General features: G+C 45.3%; 4 protein-coding genes and 1 pseudogene across 8 annotated transcripts; 1 reads left to right on the top strand and 4 right to left on the bottom strand.

The window, feature by feature from the left end:
• Positions 1 to 594: 594 nt before the first annotated feature.
• On the bottom strand, positions 595 to 2556 carry LOC111079745. Its single transcript, XM_022375022.2, has 9 exons — positions 2445 to 2556; positions 2294 to 2386; positions 2131 to 2240; positions 1976 to 2070; positions 1786 to 1914; positions 1582 to 1733; positions 1383 to 1527; positions 1064 to 1314; positions 595 to 1002 (listed from the first exon to the last, which is right to left on the bottom strand). Exons 1-9 carry the CDS (start codon positions 2499 to 2501, stop codon positions 892 to 894), a joined length of 1143 nt encoding a protein of 380 aa, XP_022230714.2. The 5' UTR covers positions 2502 to 2556; the 3' UTR covers positions 595 to 891.
• Positions 2557 to 3193: 637 nt separating this feature from the next.
• On the bottom strand, positions 3194 to 4614 carry LOC121403898 (annotated as a pseudogene).
• A 140-nt stretch (positions 4615 to 4754) lies between these two features.
• Positions 4755 to 11995, bottom strand: LOC111077581 (receptor-type tyrosine-protein phosphatase H). Of its 2 annotated transcripts, none has more exons than XM_022371924.2 (18): positions 11845 to 11995; positions 10023 to 10179; positions 9811 to 9949; positions 9639 to 9748; positions 9023 to 9574; positions 8806 to 8958; positions 8452 to 8736; positions 8100 to 8398; positions 7859 to 8033; positions 7676 to 7801; positions 7299 to 7616; positions 6878 to 7222; positions 6209 to 6803; positions 5937 to 6136; positions 5805 to 5875; positions 5611 to 5745; positions 5175 to 5549; positions 4755 to 5110 (listed from the first exon to the last, which is right to left on the bottom strand). In XM_022371924.2, the coding sequence occupies exons 2-18, from the start codon at positions 10147 to 10149 to the stop codon at positions 4820 to 4822; spliced, it is 4296 nt and encodes a 1431-aa protein (XP_022227616.2). In that variant the 5' UTR covers positions 10150 to 10179; positions 11845 to 11995; the 3' UTR covers positions 4755 to 4819. The 2 variants fall into 2 exon arrangements, with proteins under 2 accessions (XP_022227616.2, XP_022227617.2); XM_022371925.2 differs by lacking the exon at positions 11845 to 11995 and adding an exon at positions 11134 to 11197.
• Positions 11996 to 12399: 404 nt separating this feature from the next.
• LOC111077559 (lissencephaly-1 homolog) lies at positions 12400 to 24559 on the top strand. 3 transcript variants are annotated; one of them, XM_022371890.2, is made up of 13 exons: positions 12400 to 13084; positions 13148 to 13295; positions 13373 to 13489; positions 13558 to 13745; positions 13814 to 13978; positions 14049 to 14179; positions 14241 to 14576; positions 14652 to 14764; positions 14818 to 15760; positions 15841 to 15980; positions 16054 to 16196; positions 21419 to 21525; positions 21594 to 21687. In XM_022371890.2, the coding sequence occupies exons 1-13, from the start codon at positions 12673 to 12675 to the stop codon at positions 21594 to 21596; spliced, it is 2946 nt and encodes a 981-aa protein (XP_022227582.2). In that variant the 5' UTR covers positions 12400 to 12672; the 3' UTR covers positions 21597 to 21687. The 3 variants fall into 3 exon arrangements, with proteins under 3 accessions (XP_022227582.2, XP_022227583.1, XP_022227584.1); XM_022371891.2 differs by lacking the exons at positions 12400 to 13084; positions 13148 to 13295; positions 13373 to 13489; ... (6 more) ...; positions 15841 to 15980; positions 16054 to 16196 and adding exons at positions 18087 to 18192; positions 21958 to 22114; positions 22182 to 22359; ... (1 more) ...; positions 22621 to 22972; positions 23045 to 24559 and having other exon boundaries at positions 21594 to 21894; XM_022371892.2 differs by lacking the exons at positions 12400 to 13084; positions 13148 to 13295; positions 13373 to 13489; ... (6 more) ...; positions 15841 to 15980; positions 16054 to 16196 and adding exons at positions 18213 to 18278; positions 21958 to 22114; positions 22182 to 22359; ... (1 more) ...; positions 22621 to 22972; positions 23045 to 24559 and having other exon boundaries at positions 21594 to 21894.
• On the bottom strand, positions 24545 to 25815 carry LOC111077560 (PRKR-interacting protein 1 homolog). 2 transcript variants are annotated; one of them, XM_022371893.2, is made up of 3 exons: positions 25583 to 25815; positions 25205 to 25409; positions 24545 to 25147 (listed from the first exon to the last, which is right to left on the bottom strand). In XM_022371893.2, exons 2-3 carry the CDS (start codon positions 25376 to 25378, stop codon positions 24614 to 24616), a joined length of 708 nt encoding a protein of 235 aa, XP_022227585.1. In that variant the 5' UTR covers positions 25379 to 25409; positions 25583 to 25815; the 3' UTR covers positions 24545 to 24613. The 2 variants fall into 2 exon arrangements, with proteins under 2 accessions (XP_022227585.1, XP_022227586.1); XM_022371894.2 differs by lacking the exon at positions 25583 to 25815 and adding an exon at positions 25468 to 25543.
• Between the last annotated feature and the right edge of the window lie 66 nt (positions 25816 to 25881).

Here is a 25881-nt window from a genome sequence, read left to right as displayed (position 1 = left end):
GTCACGCCAGTAACGTTCGCCAGATGCCTCCGCGGATTTTTAACAAAAAAAGAGGAAAAGTTTTTACATATAATGAATTTGAAAATTAACTCTCAATATTTCATTTATTACCACAAAAAATTTTATACAAATAGCTCTATCCAATTCGCAGAGTTTTGCTATTTTGTACCCCAACCTCGAAAACCACTTCTGTTTTATGTAACGCACTTTTAGGTCATACTTTGGCTTATATCTTTAAAACTGTACGCTCGATTATTTCCACTTTTCTGGTGAATGTAGGTCTAACCAAATTATATTCAACGAGGATAATCTTTTTTCCAAATTTAAGCTTTTTGACTATTTTTTTCAACATTTTGTCGTACGAATGTAACGTAACGCCAGATAGGAACTGCCCATATACCCCTTAACTCTTTTTTGAGTACGGGTATAAAAAGTATTTATATTCGTCCATCTGCGAACCTATTAAAAATAAGCCGAAAGTTTACCATCGATCAGTCAATACGAATCAGTTATATTAATATTTTTCAATATTATTACACTACCCAAATAAATATCTCCTATGTGTTGCACGTTAAAGGCCAAGGGGGCAATTCTACGTGCTTTCTACATTAATGCCGCATGTCGATGTCATGTCATTGTCGTGTATGCATTTGTCGACGGATGTACGAGCACTGACTAAAAGCTTTTCAGTAAAAGCAATATCTAAATCTTGTTCAAAGAAAATCAGCCAAGAAAGACACAATTGTTGAGCTGTTAATTTACTCCTTTTGGTAGTCTCTACAACTCAACTCAATATCTCATATACTTGGTATTTAAAAACCATGAACTTTTTGTACAGCTGCTAGTGTTTTAATAAATTACTCTGGCTGAACTTTGAACTCCAAAAAGACATCAAGCATGCGCCTTTTCTCCTTTTTTTAACTGAGACAAATATGATCGACATTTGGTTTTGTACGCCTGAACAATGCGGCCCCCAGGTGAAAGAGCAATCGCTGCATGGATCTTTAATGAAAACACACAATTAGAACTCGGCACATTTATGGCAGGGTACATAAAAGCTTACCTCCAGGTACTGCAGCTCGCTTTCAAAGTGCAACGACTCTTCCAGAAGACCCAGGGCAACCTGGAAATGATCTGGTCGCAGGAGGTAGGACATTTCACCAATGTTCTGCTTGTACCACTTGGCGTAGTTATCGAGATTGCTGTGTATGTCCATTGTGCAGGCTGACGTGGCACGCGCCGTCAGCAGCAAATGCAAAAGAGAAGCCAGGCAACCACTTGTGGCCATGTGCAGTACTCGGCTCTTGAGGTATTCTATGATAAAAGTTGGACATGCATAATTATCCATGGGTATTGGGCATACAAATTGGTGCAGTGAATACTTTTAATAAATGCAGTTGTTTCCGCAGTGCAGGTGCTGGCTATGGACTGCACCAAGATGAGGTAGAACTTCCAATTCGTAAAGTTTTCCGCGTTTGACTGTTTGAACAGCACTTGAAGGGCTTCCTGGTGTTGGCGGGCAAAGAGCTGAAAGATGTTTCAGTTAGTCTCAGCACCTATGCCTCATCGGACAGTTGAAACCTTTTCACAGAGATGCTTGACAAAGGTTAGTTCGTCCACACCCTCATTGATCCAGGCGCTAAAGCTGGCAAATGCCTCATTGGTGTTTGCAGAATGGTGCAGTTCCAGCAGGGTGCCCAAATGAATTTTCATGCACATGCCCATGGCGTCGGCTGCAAGCATCTGCGCATTATTTGGAAGCTTTTTCGGGTGAGATCCTCTTACCTGGCAGCGCTCTGGACAGCGGCTCGGCATAGCTTAGGTCGCTTATCTTCGGATCGGCCACGAGTCCAGCAAAGAGATTGCCCAAGGCGTTTGTCAGTATAGCCGCCAGCTTCATTCCAGACTCTGCATCTGCCAACAAAATAGAGGCGCATAAGATGCGGAAACAATTTTTTATTTTAGCTGAACCAACCATACGCCACAGATAAAAAGAGATTTGCCAGGAGCTCGTACTCAGTTTCCAGAAATATTATTAAATCCACCTGGAGCTGCTCTGAGTGTTCCTTGCTGGTATCAGGGAAAGTGTCATTGTCTCATATTGATCATTACATTGATATTGGGCCGTACCTTAATATGTACTCCGTGGCGGTGAGGATCCGCAATTGCTGTAGTTGGAGTAGAACCCGAAAGCTGCCAACATTCGCTGGTAGCTGGCAATAGAACTTGGACGCCAATAGCTAGAAGGTAACTTTTGTATTTACATGCAACGATATTGCGCTAGCTATCTCACCCTTTCTTTGGCATTCAATTGTGTCAGAAGTTGGACCAGCTCGTACCTGGCCACAGGTCCCTGCTGCAGAATTCCGCATTGTGTTTGTATGACCTATGTGGTAATAACAGCTGTTAGATTCCCACGAGCTATTCTCAATCTACTTACTTACCCTGCAAACTAGCGGAAAGCAGTTGCTAATAGTTGACAAATTTCTATTTTGCATCATTTTTAAAGGCTCCGCTATCTTCGCTATCAATATATCGATATATATTGTCTTGTTGATAATATATTTATAACATATATTTACGAAATTATCGGTATTTTTGTGCGATAGGCAGAACTTATTGGACAAGCAATCATTTTTGAATTTCAAACATTAACGGCTTCACTTCGTTTGGATGATAATAATAAAAACTGACGAAAATATGCACTTCAGATTATGAACTTCAAAGTTAATTTAATTAATGGTAAATGGGCTAAATTGTTTAACTATCAATAAATTCAGAAAATGTTAAAGGGACCATTTCTGAAATCAATATATCCAATCCATTTGATAATCATCATCTGTATAGACAGGCTAGGACGTATGCCTAGGACATACCCATCGTGTATTTTATAATTTTTGTTTCGCTTGTGATATTATTTTTTATTTCGATTGCCCGAGTTTTAAGCGTAACATAGCACACACCCAACACAACAATAAACGACTCTGTATATACCACATACATAGTTTTTAGCTCTAACTAAACCACAAGTAGTTCTGTAAGTTCTGTATGCCCACAACACACACACACCCCACACTGCACGGTTAACCCACGAAATGGGCTTCAGCTGAGTGGGATGGGCGGATGATTATAGTGTGTACCATTGATGGATATTTTGATAATGGATAATCACTCGTACTATTTGTTTGAAATTGAAATTTATTTGCCTAATGGACTGGCCTTGACGAAATCATTGATTTAAATTTGGATGAAATTGAATTGGATTAATTAAATGATGCATTATTCAAAGTATATAAAACATACATACAATACTATATACATTCTACGAGTTTTTACTGACACAAGGGCGGAGGCTGAGCATGGATCTTCGCAAGCATTTGTAGTTGGTAGTTGGATTGTACAAAAAAAATGAACAGTAAAATGATGTGTCAGGTGGAGTCCTCCTCTGAGCTATCGCTGTAGGCGGCTAGAAGGGATAGACCCGCTGCTGGAGTTGGGGTCTTTGGGGCTGGAGCTGCAGCTGCTTTTGGAATATCCGTTGATGTGGCTGCTGCCTTTGGCTTGACCAGCACCAAGGGTGTTTTACGTTTATCCAAGGGCTGAGCGACCGATACTTTGCTTGTGGTGGGGGCCACTGGAAGAGAGCCAATGGGTTTGGCCAATTTAGCCGGAGGGGGAGCTGGCAAGGAGTCGGCAGCCTCCTCTTTGACGTCTTCAATGATTTCTTCGGCTACTATCCGGCTGCCACCCTCGGGCTTGCTTTTAAAGTTGACAGATCTGGAATGGGAATGCGATACATATATGCATAGTCTGCTTGAGAAAGATTAAGTGCAGCACTCACTTGATAAACTCCTCATCCTCACGCTCCTCGCGCTCTAAGCGTTCTCTCTCCGTTTCCCCCGTATTATATTGCTGCAGCATTTTTGTGTAGTCCACCGTCTGCTGGCGTCTGTTCAGGTCGCGCAACTCCTCGAGACTCTCCAGCATTTCAATTTCATTCCGCGATTGCTCGGTGCCATTCTCGAGCATTTTCATGGGATTATTCGCCTCCTCCTCGCGTTCCTCTTGCTGTTCGCGCCGGGCCTGCTCCTCGGCCAGCTTTAGGGCCATGAAATTGCGCGTGGCTCCCGCCTCGATCTCGTAGTCTGTGTTCTGCGGATCCGTTTTGAATGAGATCTCCTGCTGACATCGGGTGCACTTGATGTAGAACCTGTAGATGCGTATGCCCAGGTACGTCTCGTTCTCCACATCCTCCTTGCGCGCATTGAACTTCTTCCCCTTTTAGATGTACTCGCCGCAGGTCACGCATCGCATATTGAACGGCGCCATCAGTCGGAGGTGTATTGCCGATTTTTGGCCAATTTCATCCGTGGAATCTTCGACGGATCGAAGTCCGGAGGATAGTATTTCTGTAATGCATTGGAATTAGTCGTGATCTTAGCACCGTTCCGTACATATTTTTTGGACTTACATTAAGAACTTTTCGCTCAGACATTTTGTAGAATTGGAAACGACGCTACGCTTGTAAATAAAAATGTTTAATTTTATATTTTGAAGGCAATCAGCTGTTTCTGCCAAGAGACAGTGCTGCAAAACGTCCACAGTGTACAATGATGTGACAATACTGTTGTCTCGCTCTTCCTTTGCCGCCAACTGTTTGATATAAATTCGAATTTACAAAATTTGTATATTTTCCATTTATTATCATTTTACATGCAGTGGTTTTTGCTTTAGACACATTTCTTTGGCTACTATTGCTGCTAAGTTATACTTGTTTAATACAATTACAATAAATACACAAACGACGATCACTTTGAGGTCACATAATGCTGCTGCTGTTCGTGGTGCTGTCGTCGCTGTTCCTCTGCTGGCCAGAGAAACGAGCGGGTAGCTGCAAGGTGGGTACACCGCTCTCTGGATCTGCGCCCGCTGCAAAGGGAACTACATAGCCAGCAGCCACCTCGGGGAAGCTCACCTTTTTGGCCGCCGCGGCAGGCTTCGGGCGCCCCTCTAGCTTGAGTGCGGCCCGCGGAATCTTGTGCTTCACCAGCTCGTAGGTGCAGGCATAGAGGAATGTGTACTGCTGCTGCGTCTGCACCATTTTCATGCGCTGAAACAGAAAGCCAATGAGAAAAAACGTCTCGCATCGCGCGGCCTGGATCGGATTCGTCTACCTGGAAGCGCAGCTTCTTGACCGTTTCAAATATATTGATTTTCGACTCGCTCTTCAAGCGCTGCATAATCAAGTCGAGTCCAATGAAGGTCCCGGTCCTGCCCACGCCCGCGCTGCAATGGACGACGATGGGTGAGTAGCTGGGCCGCCGCTCTGACTTGACCTTCTTTACGAAGGCGATGAGGTGCATGGGATCCTCGGGGCAGCCGTGATCGGGCCACTTCTTAAAGTAGAAGTGAACAACCTTCTCCTTCAGACCGTACTTGTCGTGCACCACCGATAGCTCGGTCCGATCGTAGAGCTCAAAGTTCTCCTTGGACTTGACGGTCACCGTCAGTCCGCGCATGTTGTACGGGAAGTACTCGTGGCACTTTATCTGCCGTGGGATTCGCTTTTAGCTTAAATTCGACCTGAGCAGCGTGCTAGATAGAGCTCACCGTATTGCCCTCGCGCAGTTGGGTCACCTGGACAATGACTCGCACATTGTGTTGGAGAATCATGCGCCAAAAGTCCATGAGGCTCTCCGGCTTTGGTCCCTGGGTGGCAATGTACTCCTTCTTGCGGGTGTGTCCCTACCAAATGGAGGCAGTGGGGGTGAGGATGAGGGGACAGCAAATGTGGTGGCACTTACGTCTATGAATGAGGCATTGATATAGTCCGATCCCTCCGCATCTATGTCCAGGATAACGCGGTTCTTGTCGTCTGTGGAAGGGAAATCAAATTCGATTTTAGGCCCCCAAGGGAGTGCGCGCAACCCACTCACAAGGATATATGTCCGCATAGCGATTCTTGTGGCAGCCCAGCTCGGAGGCCGAGTAGCTCAGCTCCAGGGCCACGACGGTTATCTCCTTGAACTCGCGGGCCAGCTTCTCCGGCTTGGCCACCTCTGCGTAGAAAATGGCAAAGTTCTTGGCTATCACATTGCCAAAGGGGTCCTCAATGCCCTGGCCAGAGTCGCGATGCCTGTGCCGAACGGAGGACATACAAAAACGAATCAGAATCACTTTGTCTGGGTTCTGGGCGGCTGTCACCTACCACGCTAAACGCTTGCGCACCCACAGCACAGCGAGTCCCAGCACAAAGGCCAGCAGCAGGCAGGAGCAGACGCTGATCAGGATCAGTGTCACCTTGATGGCCGCATCCGTCTTGAACTCCAGCAGAGCGGCGTCGCGGTAGCCCGACTTGGTGAACAGTCGCACCACCATGTGGTACTGCGTGTCCGCCATGAGCGGCCCATTGCAGTAGCGCTTGCCATTCGGGCACTTGTCCTCGCCGATGGTGAAGACGATTTCGTTGCCAGAGCCCCTTTCCCTGGCGACTGTGTCCGGGTTCCAGCGTTCTTCCGTCGTCTGGTACTGATAGACGCAGCCCGTCATGCCGTCTCCGCCTGCCGTCTCATAGGACTGCACGTCTGGCCATGCCGAGGCGGCGTTTACCAGGGCGGAGCCCAGCTCCGGCGTTTCGGCACAGCTCTTCTGCGAGAGCAGCAAGGCGATGTAGGTGATGTTGCCCGACTCGGAGCTCTGGATATCCGCAGGCAGGCGCACGATGGCCGATCGCGTTGGGTGACTTGTCTCGTTCGGGCTGACCCGCATTTGGCCCACAACTTCATTGCCCAGGCGAGCCGGAACTGGAGAGATAAGAGGTGAGCCGTTGAAGCGACCAGAGAGGAAGGGAGAGGAGAATGCCTCGAGCTATGCTTACGACCAGCTGGAGACTGCCACTGGGACACTACGCTGTCGCTGAGGGTGTCCACATCCACGTTCTTCACGGCCACATTCACTGTGTAGTCGTATTCCGGCTTCATTTCCGTCTCCGTCCAGGACATGCGTCCCTTGCGGTCCGTCCTGTTCGGCTCCACGATGCGCTGGAACTCGACTCTCTCGTGTGCGGCCCGCTCCCCAGTGAAGTCAAGGATGAACGCCTCGATCCTCCCGTTGGACTTGCAGGGCGACGTCCAGGTGATGGTCGCATTGGCGTTGTAGCTGTCTGCAGGCTCCAGCGACGGACCCATGGGATTGACGGTCAGTTTGGTGACCCTCTCAGAGACTGCCAAAGAAAGGGAGGGGGGCCGCTGTCATTAGATTCCCACGTGGATGGGAGGAGGGAGGCGGCGGTGACTCACCCGTGGGCAGCGTGATCCCAATAATCGGCGCGGTATACTCTCCCATGCCGAAATCATTCTGGGCAGCCACCTGCATCATGTAGCGAACGCCCGGCGCCAGTTCGGTGAAGTTGACACTCAGATCGCCCTTGGCCTCCGACTTTGGATTCTCGCTGATTTCGGCACAGTCCTCGGGCACATCGTAGTCGGGCTTGTGCCGCATCAGGAAGGTCTGGTAGTACTTGATGGGGCCATTCAGATAGGTGGGCGGTTTCCACGTGAACTGCAGGCTCTGCACGCTGCTCTGCTCGAAGGTCACGTTCTCGGGCTGTTCGGGAACTGCAACCGAATCGATTTACTTGTCAGAAGAGGGAGATGTGAGGCTCTGCATCACTCACAGTACTTCTGCGTCTGCGTGTTCTCCAGGGTGCGCCGAAGTTTCGAGGATCCTGCCACATTGTACAGCATCACGTCGCAAAAGTAGGCGGTGTTCGGCGAGAGTGGGCTGATCTGCGCCTGGAAGCCTGTTGGGACGATGCGAATGAGGTCAGATGGACTCGTACTGGTGCTCGGACTCGTACCTGTCTTTGTGTACCCCTCCACGTACCGCTCCGCATAGGTGTGGCGCACCTGGGACGTGGTGCTGCAGTTGAAGAAGGCGAAGATCGTCTGGCAGGTGTTGTTGTAGTCCTGGTTGTTGGCTATCAGTGTGAGGCTGTGCGAGCCGGCTCCGTTGGTGCCCATCTGCAGCGTGATCTGTGCGGATTGAAAGGAGGCAAATCAGGGACAGTCAGAGACGCAGTCACACCTCCCATCTCTCACCCTATCAGAGTTCACGACGGCCGCCCTTGTCTCCACCTCCACTTGGCGCAGATCGCCGTCCAGGTTCTCCCGGGTGTAGGGTATGATCTGTATGGTGTACGCCTGGCAGGCCAGCAGGCCATCGTTGAAGGTCACGGATGTGTTCTTGGTGCTCGCACTGAGCACCTCTTTGTTGTCCTCCATCCAGCCGGAGAGGCGGTAGCCGTCGATGCACAAGTCCGCATATGCGGGGGTCAGCCAGCTAATCTCCAGAGAGTAGGAGCCGGGCAGGACGACGGGCTCCAGGATCTGCGAGGGCTCTAACCGAGAAGGGTTAATCCCCAGGCTTTGGCTATCGCAATCGTCGACTTACGATCTTCGCTGACGGTCGTCTCGGCCTGGTACATGGCACCGGAGCTACCGTTTAGCATCACCGGCACGATTTCCACCACATAGACGCCACACGGATCCAGGTTCTCGAAGACTGCCACCCTGTCCGCAGTGCGCACCTCAAGTGTCTCGCTGAGTCGCTGCATGGGTCCCGTCAGCTGCACACTGTAGTTGGCCACACACTTGGGATGATCGTGGGGCTCGGACCACATCCAGTGCAGTTCCGTCGCATTCATGCTGTAAACGGGCTCGAAGACAGCGCTGGCCACTGGATGCGAATAAGAGAGTGAGAGGAGGCTTCTGCCACTGGCTAGCTGGCTAGCTGGCGGCTACTTACTCTTTTCGGCGGACTCAAACTGCTGGGATGCCTTGGAGGTGTCGTTCTGGTTGATGTAGATCTCGAAGGTATGCGGCTCGCATCCCTGCAGATCGGTCAACAGGTACTCCCTCAGCTTGGAGTCCGCGGAACTGTCGCTCCACTCGCACTCAACTGGGGATCGATCGAGAGGATTGTCCAATAAGAAAGTCGTTACACCCCACCAACATCCACTTACCCCTGTTCCCACTGTCGGGTGGCTCTGCTGGATCCGGTTCCGGTTCCGGCTCCGGCTCTGGCTCCGGGTCGCTTGTCTCCATGTCATAGTCCGTATTGAGAGTGGTCATGGTGCTGGGCAGATCCGTGGTTGTCTGCTGCTCCGCCTCCTGCTCGCAGTCGTCTCGCTTCCACTTGAAAATGTAGTTGGAGATGCAGTGCTTTTCGGTGGGATCGGCCCACCTGATGACCGTGATGCCGTTGGCCAGGTTCGTGATGTTCATGGAGAGGTCGCCCGGCTCCGAGTACAGCGTCTCCACCTCGTTCGTGTCCGTGTCCACCACGACACTGGCATTGTTGCGCGTCTCCAGGGTCAAGGTGTGGGTCAGGCAGGCATGCACGTCGTCCCTGAAAGTGTAGGTGCTCTTCTCGTTCAGCTGCTGCGTCGTGTAGGAGTACTCGGCAGCCTTGGCGGTGATTTGGAAGGCCTCGACACAGGCGCGGTCGCTCGTCTCCCAGCTGATTTTGATGGTGTTGGCGGTGGCCAGCACGTCGGTCACATCCGTCCTGGGCTCTGAAACGATGGTTGCACGTGGATTAGGACATGTCTGAAGCAGGAGCAGGCTGGGCTCGCTCACCTTTGTACTCGGTGTAGGCGTAGATCGTCTGGTCAGGGGTCGGCGGCTTGGTGTCGGTGGCCCGCAGCGCGACCACACACGTGTAGAAGGTGCAGGGATCGAGATTCTCGCTGCAAGGCACAAAAACATGACAGACATCGGCTCGAATTCTGCTCCTTGAGCAGAGCCTTACCACACATTGGCCTCGTTCGCCTTGGTCTCCTTCCCGCTCCCGTTGCGGCAGGTGATGCCCTCGATGGCATAGTCCGTGTCCCCCCCAGCGATGCTGAAGCTGAGCGTATAGGCCGTCGATACCACATTGATTTCCACCTCTGGAACGAGTCACACCGAATTGCAATTGTTAGAGGAGGAGATAAACCTTAAACCTGAACCTAGAACACTCACTGTCGGACAACTCCTGATCGTCGAAGGCGGAACTCGGCAGATCCGTCTGCGCCTGGGCCCATGCGGACAGCAGCAGCAGGATGAGTCCGTAGATCTTGAGCGCTGGCTTCCAGTAATTGCTGTCCATCTTAGGGCCACATTGTATCGCTACCGGATGCTGTGGAAGTTTTTTCCAACGCTTATTAATTGTGAATTATTAAGTAAAATATCTTTATTTGGCAGTTCAGTCGACGAGGGGTACGCACAACCGGTTAGGTGGTTGCACGGGGGATTTCCATAAATCATTAACCTCGACCAGCTTCCATACAAACATTAGCCTGTGTGTTCATTCTGTTATTTATAATAACAAATAATTGAGGGTTCAATGTGCGTGCAATTGGTGGGGAGGCGGGCGGAGGAAAGGTGTGATTTATCAAAGATTTGTGGATTTTTGGACGCTGAATCTGGCAATGAAGTGAACAAATGTCAACATTCAGACGGGGTCAAAGTAGAGACATATCTGGGATTCATTCCCCAAGAAGGCTGGTCTCTGAAGTGGGGGATGGGGAACACGAAGCGTGACCAATGTCAGGCGCAGATTGGGAATGGCTGAAAGTATTATCAAGGCACTTGAGAGGAGCGCCAAGTGGCCAGCAGATACAGGATCGGATCCCTGATAAGTGATCTGCCTGGTTGTTCAACCAATGTACGTACGTACGTACGGGTATTGAAATTAAACAAAAATAAATGACTCGATCGATAATGGATTCAAATAAATGCGATTAACGAAAGGCCTCCGGGCTTTAGCGTATTCTTATCACGACCCCAGGGCCATTTAATGGCGAATAGTAGATACACGGACAGACATTTCATCATTGCTGATGTGCGCGTAAGCTGTGCCAGCGCCAGTGCCTGTGCTGCTGCTGCTGCTGTTGATTTTTAATCAAACAGAAACTGCAAAAAACGGCAGCACTAATTACTAATTTTCGTTGTCACATTATTGTCACGGGTGGCAGCCAGCGGAAGATACGTTTATAAGGCAAATGAATTACATTTCTCGATACTTATTAATGGCACTCCGACATATTCGTTATCTCCCTTCGAGGAACTACACATAAACATACATACATACGTCTGCGGGCCAGGCCAAAGACAATTGTTTCAGTCTCTGTTTCAGCTGTTGTGAGTTGTGAGTTTAAACAAAAAGCCCTGATACTCGATTACCTTCCCAAAAAAAAAACCCCAAATAAGCCAATAATAACCATTTAGCGGTTACAGGCTGACGAATACTGCGAACAAGCCGAGCTGAGCTGCTATCGACAGAATATAATCAGAGTCGACTGATAACGCCTTCTACATACACTCCGACACTCGACACTCAGCACTTCTATTGCCGTAAAAGCGAATAATGGGTGGGTGAGCAATAAATTCTCTTCAAAGGCTTCGATGTATTGTGTGTTCAAATGCCAGTTAATAAAGGTCCAAAGCAATTTGCAGCTATTTGGCATGGTAAGGATTGGTCTGCTGGAAGCTTCTGTTGCATTTAGCGATAGTAAATCGCATTGTCAAAAACCTACGATCGGCTACCGCAGCGGCAGCCCCCCTGATATCATTTATCTGCTATCACAGGCGTGTAATGGGAGCAAATAGAATCAGCTGCTGATTAGATCGATCGACTGATAAGGCTGTCTGCGCCAGAGTGCCATGATTTGGCAAATGATTTACATATTTTGGCAATTTGCACAATGAATTCTCGCGTATGGCTGCTTTAGGTATTGGGTATGGTATATGGTATGGGTATGCCTCGACTTGACTCGACTCGACCGATCGCTGCTGCACTCACTGGCAAAAGTTATTGTAGTTTTTTTCGGTCGTTTCGTATTTTAATGGTTGCACGAGCGCGCCGCGGCTGTTTCGGCACTTTAACAATCGAAAGTGTCGCCCAGAAGTAATTATAACCGTTTCCGTTGAGCGTTTGTCGAAAACTGAGCGTGAAGGAGAATAAGTAACCGCCTCTGGATTGGTGTGGGCGCTGATAAGAACAAGTTTACTCCCATCGTGTCTGTGTGTGTGTGTGTGTGTGGTGGGTATGATAACAACGATTGCAGTTTTGTTGCAAAAATACTATTGAAAATATAGTGCAGTACTGTAAAGTGATTGATTTGAATATTAAAACAGAAAACTTTCTATAATTACAGATCTAAAATCTAAAATCAAGGTCGTAATTGTAAACAAATTTAATTTGATTGAATTTGATTTGACTAATTTGATTTAAAAGTAATTTGATTTCGATTGTATTTTGTTATCGCAATCGATAGCGGAACATGGTTGCTTTGTCGACGAAACGCGGAGCAATGTGACCGTATTCGGAATATTTGAATTCCAGTCAGCTGTTCTGAGTTAACTGTTATCTGGAAACATCAGATACTACACAAGTTAAAACTTAACTTTCCCCTCAAAACGTACACATGCATCTCGCACTGGGCTGCACACACACGCGTACACCTACAACATCCATACCACACCACACAGATCCACGACTTGAGAAGACCTCCTCCCTGTATTTAATGTTCCAGAGTTCCCGAGTGCCCTGATAAGGATTCGTTGCAGTTGAAAGATATCTTCTACCGAAACCTCCCGCTGCATTAGGGGCAAGAGTTTCAATCTCGTAATGGCTCTGACGGAACCACCACGCTATAGAAGATCCACCGGAAAAGGACGGAAGCGTCACTTCGGTCCCCGTGCGGTCCGAGGCATCCATGCGGTGAAGTTGATCCTTGTGTTGCTCTCACTTATACCAATTATCGTCCAGGAGGCTGCTGGACAAAAACCTGAAGGAGGAGAAGGTGGTAATAGGACTTATAGAAAAGGAGGAGATGATATCGTTTGGCGCGAGGGCTACATGGGCGACGGTACGACTCACGAGCAACTTGGACAGAGGCACTGGGGTTACACGGAATATAGTGCATATCATGGTTACGCCAACTATTCCCGGGATCTAACCTCGACACATAAAGCCTTGAATCCCATTTACTCGATATTGCACTTAATCTTGCGGAAATTGATGTCCGACCTGCCTCCGGGTAAGCCAAGCCAGTCCAATCCTCGCCACTGAGCCGTCTCTACCACCCCGCCCCCTCCTGCAGGGTATGTTATGTTGACGAGCAACAACAAATTGGTACTCGGCCCCAAGGTGATGCAGAACGATTGGGCTGCACTGTTGGGTAAATACTGGGTTCTGCTTCTGGTCGTGACATTCCTCCTGGCTTGTATCATTGTCATTCCGTTTATTGGGTAAGTGAAGCCTCAAAGTCTTGTGGGCCGCCACATTGCATTGATGAATATCCTTTCCCACCCTCCGGATGCCACAGTGTCTGCTATTGCTGCTTTTGCTGCTGCTTACGTTGCAAGCAACATTCAAAGTCAAAAAAACGCCCGGGGCGCATGTGTTACAGCGTCTGCCTTGCCCTGCTCATCATTGGCCTTATGTGAGTCTGAGTCGAGGTCGAGTCATATACAATGGCAGACAAAATAATTTGCCTTCGATTGCCCGTAGCTTTGGCCTAATCGTCGCGTTTATTGCGAACAAGTTTCTGGACCGGGGATTCGAGGACGCCAAGTTGACGATGCGGCGTGGTAGTGAGGACACTTGCAGCTTTCTTAAAGATGTTTCTGATCACATCTACCATTTGATGGTGTACAACTACCAGGAGCTGGAGGCTCACCTGGAAGAACAGCTAAGTGGTAAGTTGGACTCGGTAAATGAAATGCAAACGGCATTTGCCCACTCCACCCTTCATCTGTTTCCATAGACGCACATAATCACATATTCCTGGACCTGGGGGACACTTCGGAGAGTACTGCGCTAGCTGAAATGGAGCGCATCTTCGTCAACATGCCGAAAGCATTAAACCTTATGGTACAAGTGGATGCCTTAGAGAAAGAACTCCGCTTTTTGGCGAGCCAATTAAGAGACAGTAACTAGAGGCCAGGGACTTTTTTTTTGTCATCTGATATCCGATCTGATTCCGATTTTCGCCTTTTCAGGTTTGCGCGGCGTGAAACGACTTTTGAATTACTGTGGCTATGCTTTGTGCCATTTGACAAGATGCTATAGATTTCACCACGAAATAAACCTCCAGGATTTTGGCAATGCACCGTGCCTACACATAGACTGGGTATTATCCTTTCCCTATAGCTAAGCACTATTCGAGAAATTATAAGCGGTGTAATTTCTAGATGCCTAATACTACAGTCTATGTCGAAGCAATCAAGGAAATTATTGATGAGGAATATTATCAACTTCCATTAAGGGCCATGGCCCGCCTCAACACAATTAAGGAAATGATCCATAAACAATTGAGACTCGTGCTTCCCCCCATGTTCCGAGGCATTCACAGAGGCAGGGTAATGATGCTGGATGAAGCTACGCAAGTACGCGACATGATCGATGCTATGATCAGCGACATTCACCTTAACACCTTAAGGACCACGAGGGCATTCGAAGACGTGTACGTAAAGTTTGGCGATGAACGGCGGGCTATTAACATCGTCATTTGCGTGTTAATCTTTATAGTAAGTCGAATTTTTATAAAACTGTTGTATTCAATGTGGAATTACTCGACGGCTAACCAAATCTTTCGCCGGTAGATTATAGTAATCCTGACTTCGGCCCTGATATGCGGCAGCTTTGGGCGAAGACGGACAATGCCAGGACCATCTAAAGTGTTCTCAAAAGGCATGGCTGCCTCATGCCTACTTGTGTGAGTAATCTCTAGTTATTGGCCGAACCGCCACTATTTTGTCACTATTCCAGAGCCATTATCCTGATATTTTGTGTGTTCTCGTTCCTGACGCTTGTTGGACTGTTCTACTTGATGATCGGCTTGATAACATACTCAACCGCGTGTGCTCCATTGAAAGACGAGCATGCGCAGAACATCTTCAAGCAGCTGGACCCCGTGATCGATCTCAATCGCTTCATGTCGCTGAATAACGGAGAAAGGGATTCGTTGCCAAAGATGTCAGTGTCGAATGCAATTAGGGCATGCCATGTAAATGAGTCCATCTTTGACTTGCTGAGAGCGAATAAGAAGTACGATATAAACAACTTGTTAAGTATGGAAATATTCCTCGATGAGGCTGAAAAAACACCCGTATTCAGTAAAGACTTATCCAAGATTTATCTGTTCTTGGAAGAAGAGAAACGCAGTCTCAATAATATGCGTGAGGCCAATTTGTCGACTTACCACAGCAGCTTATACGTCGATAAGCTTTGCACGAAATATGGCCCAAATGATATAGGTGTATTGGGTCGAGAAATTAGAGATATGGCTATACGCCTAAACACAAGATGGTCGTATGATTATCCACGGGCCGTTTGCTACTACGTTGGATATATTGATATGAATATGTACAATCTTGAAATGGAAGTGCCTTTGAATGTTATCGTGAAAAAATTAAGGCGTAAAGTGAAGGATATTGATAAGCTCATTCTTTACGACAACAATAACTTTAACAATGGATTTAAAATACTGATGGACGCAGTACAAAGGTCCGAGGACTTTATTAGGACTAAAGGCGAGGATTACATCAACCATCTGGCACTTAACTTCACGATCTCAATCAACGAACAGTTTCAAGATTATATCGAAAGAGTGATCTGGGAAGGCAACAATAACGTAGGACACTGTCAGCCCCTCGCCTACATTTACCACCAAGGCGTTAACCTCCTTTGTGCACGCCTGGTGTATCCAATAGTGAGTACAGATTTCGCCACTCTCCCAATGCTCCACTATCCACTCTCCCAATACCGTGTTTATATTTTTTTCACATGAAGAACGCATTTTGGTTGGCCATTCTTCTTTGCTCCCTTCTTCTCCTGCCAATACTGCTGGTAGCCCATCGTCTGATGTGCATGTACCTTAAAATCTATCCCTCTCCGATTGTCGCTCAATTAGCAGCAGTAGAAGCAGCCAGGTAAGCCATTCACAGCAAAAATGGGCAATACTCAGCCGGATAACCAACTTTCTGCTTCCGTTCCGTTGCCCAGATGTCCCGTTTGCATAGGTCCGCCAGTCAGAAGTGTTTGGAAGTACAACAACCGCGGCAGAGCTGGGCGAACATCTCCAGAGGAGTTGGACAGGCCCATCCAAGTTTTAGCGATAAGAGATGAATCGACGACGAACAGCAAACGTAAGTGGGACTAGGTGAACGAAGTAGGTTACCGCTTTATATTAATATAACGCTGTAGTGTTTGAATATTAAATGGAAAACGAACTATTTCTCGATCGCTTTTTTGTCAAGCATACTTCTTTTGAGCAATGACAGACACATGCTGCCGGGCTACTGATATGATGTCTTGTTCTCGTACCGGCCGGCCTATTGGCGAGGTAAGGCAAAAACGGTTTATTATGAGTGCCGTTTTGTGATAGCAGCTATCACGAAAAAGTCACTACGGGGATTCCTGAAACTGATTAACACTTACATGTTATTTCAACGAATTACATAAACAAACGAATTGGCTTTCAAAGCACAAACTCAGTCCCGATATTTATAGATTTGAATCATGGCGATCATTGTACATTTTTATGTGTGTTTCCTTATAGAATTATTACGACATGCCATTTACTCTGTTTAACTGTTTAAGTAAAGCGGGGCTAAGGGGGTTAAGTTCGTTTTTTTTCTTGTTATATTTCGAAAATGGGAAAGTATATTTTGGTTTATTTCTGAGGTTCCAGTCGCACTGGACAGCACCGACAAAGCAAATAAGTCAAATATTTATTTTTCAATATATTAAGATACTTTTCAAAATGACATCCAAACTCCATTTAGCGCACAAATAATAACGCAATTTTTCGGTAGTTGTTTTTCACGCGCTATATATGTATATAGCCTGCTACTCCATCGCATAATCGGGACTTGTTTTCAAGCTCAGTAATGCTTACCTTTACTATATCTGAAATGAAAAAACACAAAACAATGGATTTTCATATCAATATTTTATTGTATGATAATTATTTAATTAATAATTTGGTACTTGGTACCAGTACTTTGTTGTTTCGGCAACTATGGGGGCATTTTCCCAAATGGCCTTGGAGACTATCAGGTTTTGTTGCGCAAAAGCCGCATTTAAGGCACACAAACCGTCTTGGAATGTCAAAAAGCATTCGTTATAATGCTCCCATGATTTCTTTCTTATCAGCATTGCCTCAAAATTGTTTATGTACATTATACACGTATCCATACATAATGTAAAATCGAGTTTCCAGCCCTCTAATGCAGAAACAACTCAGTCTCTGTTTTAAAGATATTAACGCTCAGGGGTATCAATAATAAGTATCAGAACCGAGGTAAATGTATTTATAAAACACCAAACATACATATGCATTAATAGGTAAAAAACATGTCAACCCAGGATAAAATCAATGGAGCTTGGAACAACAAATTTAACATCATTTAAAGGAAATAAGGTATACAAAAGCCCATACGCATAGAGGACACTTGGTTAACCAGCAACTATGACGTCACATTTATGAAACATTTACGTTTTATGCTTTGCCCTCATTTGTTTGAACCTTTTATGTAAGCAATGCAATAAAAAATACTTCTGAAAACTAGCCAATCTTGTAGGAAATAAATGTATCTATCGGACAAAATTATTTGTTTATTGCTGAGAGGGATAACTAGATAGTAATATTAAACTGAAAATAAAAATCATGGAATACGATTTCAATCAATAAAATAGAACGTTATCCCATTGTCGACCAGGGGGGTATTTAAAATTCCCATTATATATATGTAGATTTAAGATATTTTACGCATTAAAGGTGAAAGATGTCGGTGGTCATTTTTGTTTTGTTAGTAAAGAGTAGGATGGAGCTGCAAGGAGCCTTTACAAACAGTATTATTTTCCGCGGTTTAACAAAGGTTGCTCATCTTTTTAAATAGAAGGGTGTTAAGTAAGTTAAGTCTCGTTTGATCACCGGACTGCCCTGGTTTTTTATGATATGGTATTTAAATGGTATTTCTCGAAACTGAAATGACATTTATTTTTTGGCCGGATGGTATTTTTTATCGTTATCGTCACGGTCACACTGCATTAGCGTCTCGCTCTTTTCTGCTAAAATTGTCAAAATACATAAATAAATCAGATTAATTATAAATATAGTATATGAATTACAAAATAATTGTAAGTATTCGATGCGCATAATCAAAACAAGAAGCTAAATCGCCGCGATCAACCGCATAGTCAAAGCCATTTTCGCAACAGCGACGGTATGTAATGAGGCACTGAGAAAAAAATGGAAAAATTGTCATACGTACGACATTGGAAATTTGAGTGTGTTAGTGCGTGTGTTATGTATCGAGATAAATAAATAAAGGCATAATTTCAAAGTCATTGGTGATGCTTTCGAGTGTATAATGATGGATTTGTCCATTTTCGATTTTGCATATTGCCTTTTTGTGTCTCATGGCACCCCCTCCTCTATCCAAGATGGCCGTCGTAACAGTTTATATTTTCGTTTGTGTGTGTTGTTGTTATTGTGTTTGCTTTGTGTTTGTTATTGAAAAGAAACTGAAAAAAGCAAGAGAAATAGTTATGCAAATTGGGAAAAAATGTGTAAAACATAAACTAAAAATAACTGAACAGTGCAAAAACGATGCAAAAAAGAAAAAAACAATTACAATTTACAACCACAGGAAAACGATGACACATCACTCCCCGCCGCAGTGTGTGCCTGTGTATGTGTATGAATTTTTTGCGCATGTGTTGGAGAATGTGTCCTCCCCTTCGCCCCATCGAGCGTTGATCGATTTTTACCTATTTCCTTCCCCGGAATATCTGCAGCGACAACGACTAATACTCCATTCCTTGCTTAATAGTTCTAGCAGCAACAGACAAACCACCGATCGCCTAACACCTTTACATGGGCGAAATACGCCAAACCAGTTCTGCACATGCTGAAGAAATCTAGTTTTATTTTCTTTTTTCACAGTTTTCCCGTTTTGGGTTTTTTCTTTGGCCATGGCCAGGGCATTCTCTTATGTAGGTTTTTGAGCTCTGTTAACGACGGAAGACATAACCGTTGCCGTTGCAATTTCCCAGAATGTGCGAAAAATGCTGAGCTTGGGAGCGCTGGAGCCGAGCTGTCTGCCCTTTTGACACTGCAAATTGTTTAAACTTTAAAGCAAAAGGGGCTATATCTATTTTCTCTTGGTCTCCATCTCATAAAGACGTATCTTAATACCCGCACATGACCAAGTGCTTCGACTTTCCCAGAAAGAGGTTAGTGCATTATTACATGAATTTCCCAGTTAATCAAAGTCTATTACTCTCCCTGTTCGATCCGATAGACTTCGAAGCTTTTATCGCATCTCATCGTCTTTCGGCATTATTTCCTTGCTGCACTTGAAACAGTTTTTCGCACTGCAGCTGCATGTACATGTGCTTTGCGTGTGTGGGTTAATCAATGAAACACGCAAATACAAAAAAAACAGCGCCATAAAGAAAAAGCAAGTGCAAGGTCTGCCGTAAGAAAGAGCGAAAGAGAGCGAACAGCAAGCAATCAAGGGAGAAAGAGAGCTTGCATCCTGTCAAAGTATGTAGTGAGCGGCAGCCCTGGTCGTTATGCATTGCCAACAACCATTGTCTGACATCACACGCCCACGCGCGAGCTGTTTCACAGCTTCTGAGAGGTGGAAATCGTTTAAAATTAAAATATTAAATAGCTTGAGCAAGCACAAGTGTGAGAATCAAAGTTGGTTTTACCTTTTTCCTATTCGTGTTGCCTGGCACCCTTTTCTGCCTGCAACTTCTGTGTCTGCTGTTGCAGCGTGTGACCCAAACGCCCCCTTATGCCCATTGTGTTTGCCGTTTGGCACCGTTTCTTTCATAGCAGAGCAGAGCAGAGCAGAAGCAGAAGCCCACACACAGGCAGATACAGTTACAATGCGCATGCCAAAGAGCTGGAATTTTGGTTGCCACAACAGAAATTCTGTTGACTCGGTTCGGCATTGGAGGAGCTCCAGGAACCCTCACTCCCCACTCGACCAGCCCAACCCACGCGCCGCTTCCATTTATACGCGTGACGTTGGGAGCGCTGTTGTTGTATTTCATTGATTTTCATTTATATTTAGATGCGCAGTAGTTTGTCTGCACCGTCCCAACAGAAAGCATCATCTATCCACCTACTCCTATTTGTAAATGTCTTCCACTCATGGAAAAAGAGGTTCCGTTCCGTTCTTGTACAGCTGATAAGACCCGAGAGTCTCGCTCGATTTGTGTCCCGTGGGTGAGTCACGTCACGGCCTGGCTGGTCCCATGCGCTGTCGTCAAATCCCACTCTGCCTGAAGTACGAGTCTGTATTGCTGTTCGTTGCTGAACTGAACTCGTTTGGTCACTTTTTGTTGGCAGTATGCTAGTTCAAAAAAATCGTTAAATATCATTTGGCCAAAAATAATTTGAAAACGTCATTTCCTAGTCTGCGTGCGTGTATGTGCGTTGTGTGTGTGAGTGTAAGGTTGGACTTTGTGTTGCTTGTATTGCCTCTTTCGCATTCCGCTCCGGTCCCCTTATTTGCCTATAAGAAGTTGCTTGAACTGCCGTTAAGTCTAGCTAATTGGCTTTGTCAATGGCTGCCTTTGCAGAGGTTTGCAGCGCGTGCGAACCGTACCGCTCAATGGTCTATTGGTTATCTCTCGTGTACGCGATAGCGATATGTGTTCGCTGCGTTCCCGATTGTCGCTTTATTGCGTGCTACCTGTGATTTGCTCTTGCTTTTGCTTCTCCCCCACCTTGAGAGTCAATTAAATGGTCTTGCAGCAGCAACAGCTTGTCGCACTATTTATGGTTGTAGCGAGCTACAAACAGCAATAAATGCTACCTTGTCTAATTCCATTTGAATGCTTCGATTGTCGTGCGACCCTTGAACCTATTGCAGGCCAGTGCACGTCAATTGTAGTTCCACAAACTATTCAATTTGAGCTTGAGAGTGTTTCGACTACTTCCTTTTGTACAGTTATGTATGTAGGTATTTATTTGGCTGCTTCGAAGCCCTGCTGAGATTCGCATACAATGTGCGCTTTAATGGTAGTCTCCACTCGAAACTTTGTGCCAGAAACAGAAACTGCTCACGATGGTGATGATGATGATGCTCCGCTTTAGCTCTGTATAAAGAAACACTATAATGACTAGACGAAAGATGAGCATACGAAACAGACACAAATGCCTCTGCCCGCTTTGGTTTTGGGGGCACTCTTGTCGAAATCGCAAAACGCAACGAAATGTGGGTGACTTGCCCTCCATGAGAACTCAAACGAAACTCTGTGGCATTTTTGGCATTTAACTTTTGCGAAACTAATTTCCTGTTTCCAGTACAGCAATTCATCATATCATTTCATTCTTGCATTGCAGAGCTGCACGAATTGAAAACGGAAAAAGCGAACAACAAAGACCAGAAAACAAGCCAAATCGGAGAACAGTATGAAAATGGTGTTGTCGCAGCGGCAGCGCGAGGAGCTGTAAGTTAAGCCATCAATTATTTGCACCAATCTATTGATTCAGCTTACTTTTACTTTCTTTCAAACAGTAACCAAGCGATTGCCGATTATCTGGGCTCAAATGGCTACGGCGACTCACTAGAGACCTTTCGCAAGGAGGCCGATGTCAGCACAGAGGCGGAGAAGAAGTATGGCGGTCTGCTGGAGAAGAAGTGGACGTCGGTCATACGGTTGCAGAAGAAGGTGATGGAACTAGAGGCTAAGCTTACTGAAGCTGAGAAAGAGGTTATCGAGGGCGCGCCCACAAAGAACAAACGCACGCCCGGCGAATGGATACCTCGCCCGCCAGAGAAGTACTCTCTGACTGGGCATCGAGCCAGCATAACGAGGGTAAGTGAAAGATAATAAGTCAATTCGATAGAAGCATAAAAAACTAAAGGATTTTTTTTCCAGGTTATATTTCATCCAATTTTTGGCCTCATGGTTTCAGCATCGGAAGATGCCACCATTAAGATTTGGGATTTCGAAACTGGCGAATATGAGCGTAGTCTAAAAGGACACACCGACTCTGTGCAGGACGTGGCATTTGATTCCCAGGGCAAGCTCTTGGGTACGTTAATTTAGCACCAATATGCTTTCAAACCGAACTAATGGATTCGCTTCTTCATTGAATAAAGCTTCCTGCAGCGCAGACTTGTCCATCAAATTGTGGGATTTCCAGCAGAGTTACGAATGTGTCAAGACAATGCATGGTCACGATCACAATGTATCTTCGGTGGCCTTTGTGCCCGCCGGCGATTATGTTTTGTCTGCTTCACGTGATCGAACCATCAAAATGTGGGAGGTGGCCACAGGGTAAGCTGCTAATCCAAGATGAAAGATGGATGCTAGGTACTAACTCATTTCATTCTGCTCGACAGGTACTGCGTGAAGACATATACTGGCCATAGGGAGTGGGTGCGAATGGTGCGAGTGCACATTGAGGGCAGCATCTTTGCCACATGCTCAAATGATCACACAATACGTGTTTGGTTGACGAATTCAAAAGACTGCAAGGTAAACATTCTAGGAATTATTGTCTAGCAATGGACTTTCAACAGATTTACATATTTACAGGTTGAATTACGCGATCATGACCACACCGTGGAGTGCATTGCCTGGGCTCCGGAAGCCGCAGCATCAGCGATAAACGAAGCAGCCGGAGCGGACAACAAGAAAGGTCACCACCAGGGTCCATTCCTGGCATCCGGTTCCCGAGATAAAACTATACGCATTTGGGATGTGAGCGTTGGACTGTGCCTGCTCACGCTGAGTGGCCACGACAATTGGGTGCGTGGCTTGGCATTCCATCCGGGTGGCAAGTATTTGGTGTCGGCCAGTGATGACAAGACCATCAGAGTCTGGGACTTGCGCAACAAGCGATGCATGAAGACGCTATACGCACATCAGCATTTCTGCACCTCCATAGGTGAGTAGAGAAAAGGACTCGATTGCATTGTTGTCCACACACTAAATATACATATATTTCGTTTGTTTGCAGATTTTCACAAGGCGCATCCGTACGTCATCAGTGGCAGTGTGGATCAAACAGTTAAGGTCTGGGAGTGTCGTTAAAGCAAAGATAAACTCAGCAAAGTTTTGCTTACTTCTCAATTTTAAAATAAATAAAGCTAATATAATAAATCACACACCACAACACACACATAAATACAACAGTCTCAGCCACCTTCAGCAAGTTTATTTTCTAGACGCTTTCAGTGTCAGCGTCCGTGAGCAAAATGAACATAGTGTATTTTAAACCCGATGCAAAATGCAGAATCGAGAAAATAATTATTTATTTAATTGTACGACCTTCTAACTAACTATGTAACTACCTACCTACCTACTATATACAAAGTACATATACGTTAATGCCTATACATATACACCTACGATTATTATTATCGTTTATTGTAATGCTGTGTGGTCGGTCGACCCTTCGCTAATCCCAAGCAGCGGCTCGCTAAACGAAACAGGCACAAGCAGAAAAATATGTCTATAGCTGAATGATGGAGAGTATTGGCAATTGCACAACCAAATATATTCATCTGAAAAATGTTCCGGTAGATAAATTTTGATTTTCCATCCACAAACAAACACTCAAAAAAATTACATTGATGTTGTTGAAAGTGTTTAAATGTTTGCAAATGAGGCATGGTAACGGCGAAGCAAGGAAAAGTATTTCAACGATTAACGACAACTTTTATTCACCAGAGAATCTTGTTATTGAGAATTATACAATTCGTATACCTACTTTTATTTTACCATAAATGAGGTAATTATTGCTTCTTTTTACCATATTCACTCTGCTCTGTTTTGTGTTCTTTTTTGCGAAAGAAGGATCTAACAAAAACAAAATCTATCAAAATGCTTACATGTTTAAGTTGGCTTTAAGTTCAAAATATGATTTACGTTTACGGTTTACATAGTAGAAAAATGCTGCAAATTTATTTTAATAGTTTGTATAAGTGCAAAAGCAAATATATATATATATTAATATTATACCTACTATACATATTTATTTGTGGAAATTGAGTTGAAATTCTTATGGAATGCATCCAAGACAAACAAAAAGCAGAAAACAAGAACACAAGAACAAGAATTAAAGAAAACGATATACTGGAATCAATAAAAAACTTGCTTCTTCAAGAAACAGAAACCCCAAACGAGTAGAAATTTGTATGCCCTGGTTCTTGAAAAGATTGTTCAATGGACTATGTTTGTACAGGGTATCACTACACAAGTGCCCTCTTGACTATTTATAGCCATTGATGTCAAATTTCGAAAGCATTTACTGCATTCGACTAAATGCAATTATATATGCACCGTTTATACTACTATACGACTAGAAACGCACTAAAATCAAGACAATTCATTGCTTTTTTCACACCAAAGCTGCTTTAAGATGATGGCCTCAGATGACAAACACACAAGATACGAACGATGTATAGAATTCGCTTAGTATGCATATACCTAAAACCATATAAATAATAAAACTGCAATTTTGTTTTATTAATAAACTAGAACATGTATTTTTTCAAAGTGGAGACCTTAGATTAGAGTAATAAAATCAGGTCTCGTTTTGCTTAGTTGCAGAAGAATCCTGAAGATCCACTGTCTCTGGCGGTTCAGAGCTGGCTTCTTCAGGACGCTGTTGGCCTTCATCGCAGTTCACGTTTGGCTTTGGGTCTGCTGTATCTGGATTCTGATCTGCCGTCTCTGGCTTCTCCTCAACATCTTCCCCTTCCGACGCACTTCCACTCGACTCCGATTCTGGTTTAGCTACGTCCGTCTTTTGTTCTCGCGGTTTCTTTGCTCGCTGTTTCTTCTTGAGCCTCTTAGCCCTCTTTTTGGCTGTGCGCTCCTCGGCCAAGCGTCGGTTGTCATCTATTTTCTGTTGGTAGGCGTCGTCTGCAGCCTCACGGGCACTTTGATGCTGTATATTTTTCTGGCGGGCATACTCCTTCCTACGCAAATGTCGATAAACATGAAATTCGCCGGATCCAGCTCCGGCACTGCTTCCCATTACGTTTCGCACAAATGTTGGCACCGACGCGTTGTAGTCCCGTTCGCGACGCTGCTCTGGTATGATTACGGGCTTCTCCTGCGAATTATAAGCCAATGTTTAGTACATTTACTGAACAAATTTGCTTGCACTTACAGGATGCTTCATAAGTTTTTCCAATTTTAGCCTCTGCAGATCGGTAGCCGTTTTGACAAATGGTCGCAGTGGCCCTCCCTTGCCATCAGAATCGCTGTCCCCGGATCCAGCATCTTTCTTTTTTTTCTTGGGCTTGTTCTCCGTTTCTTTTACCAAATTTTTAATAAGTGACATATTAAAACCGCTTCCGTGGTTACAATGAAATCTTAAAGAAAAAACATTGAATTGAACTTAGAGAGGTTTGTTTTGTGGAATAGAAATACTTTTATGAATTGTTAAAGCGCCAACCGCCAAGTTTAACTTCTGTTGTCGGCCGCTCGTTTGGCGAGCCCATAAGCCTTAACGAGCCTTAATCTGTGTATATTAATTTTAACGCACCTGCACAGATTATATCGTGTATTTGCCGAATTTTAATTTTTTGCCGTATTTATTATTGGTCGTGGTGGGGTCAGTGTGACCGAGGAGAAAATATTTGAATTCCGAAATTTGAAAATGAAACCTTTGGCCAAACTAAAAAAATATATGGTCCCTTTTTTCTGGTTGGGAATTTGCCATTTTCCCAATTGCGGACAAACGGTATTGGAATTGTAAAAATCCAATTGGAGCTCACTTTTCGACGCAAAAATGAGCCATTCACACTTTCTAGTGTGACCATCTGACCCTCAAAAATATAAATT

The sequence above is a fragment of the Drosophila obscura genome, unplaced genomic scaffold, assembly GCF_018151105.1.
Source record: "Drosophila obscura isolate BZ-5 IFL unplaced genomic scaffold, ASM1815110v1 contig_17, whole genome shotgun sequence".
In the NCBI taxonomy this organism is placed as follows: Eukaryota; Metazoa; Arthropoda; class Insecta; order Diptera; family Drosophilidae; genus Drosophila; species Drosophila obscura.
The sequence above is the reverse complement of the archived record's forward strand: the minus strand, read 5'-3'. Positions and strand labels throughout refer to the sequence as shown.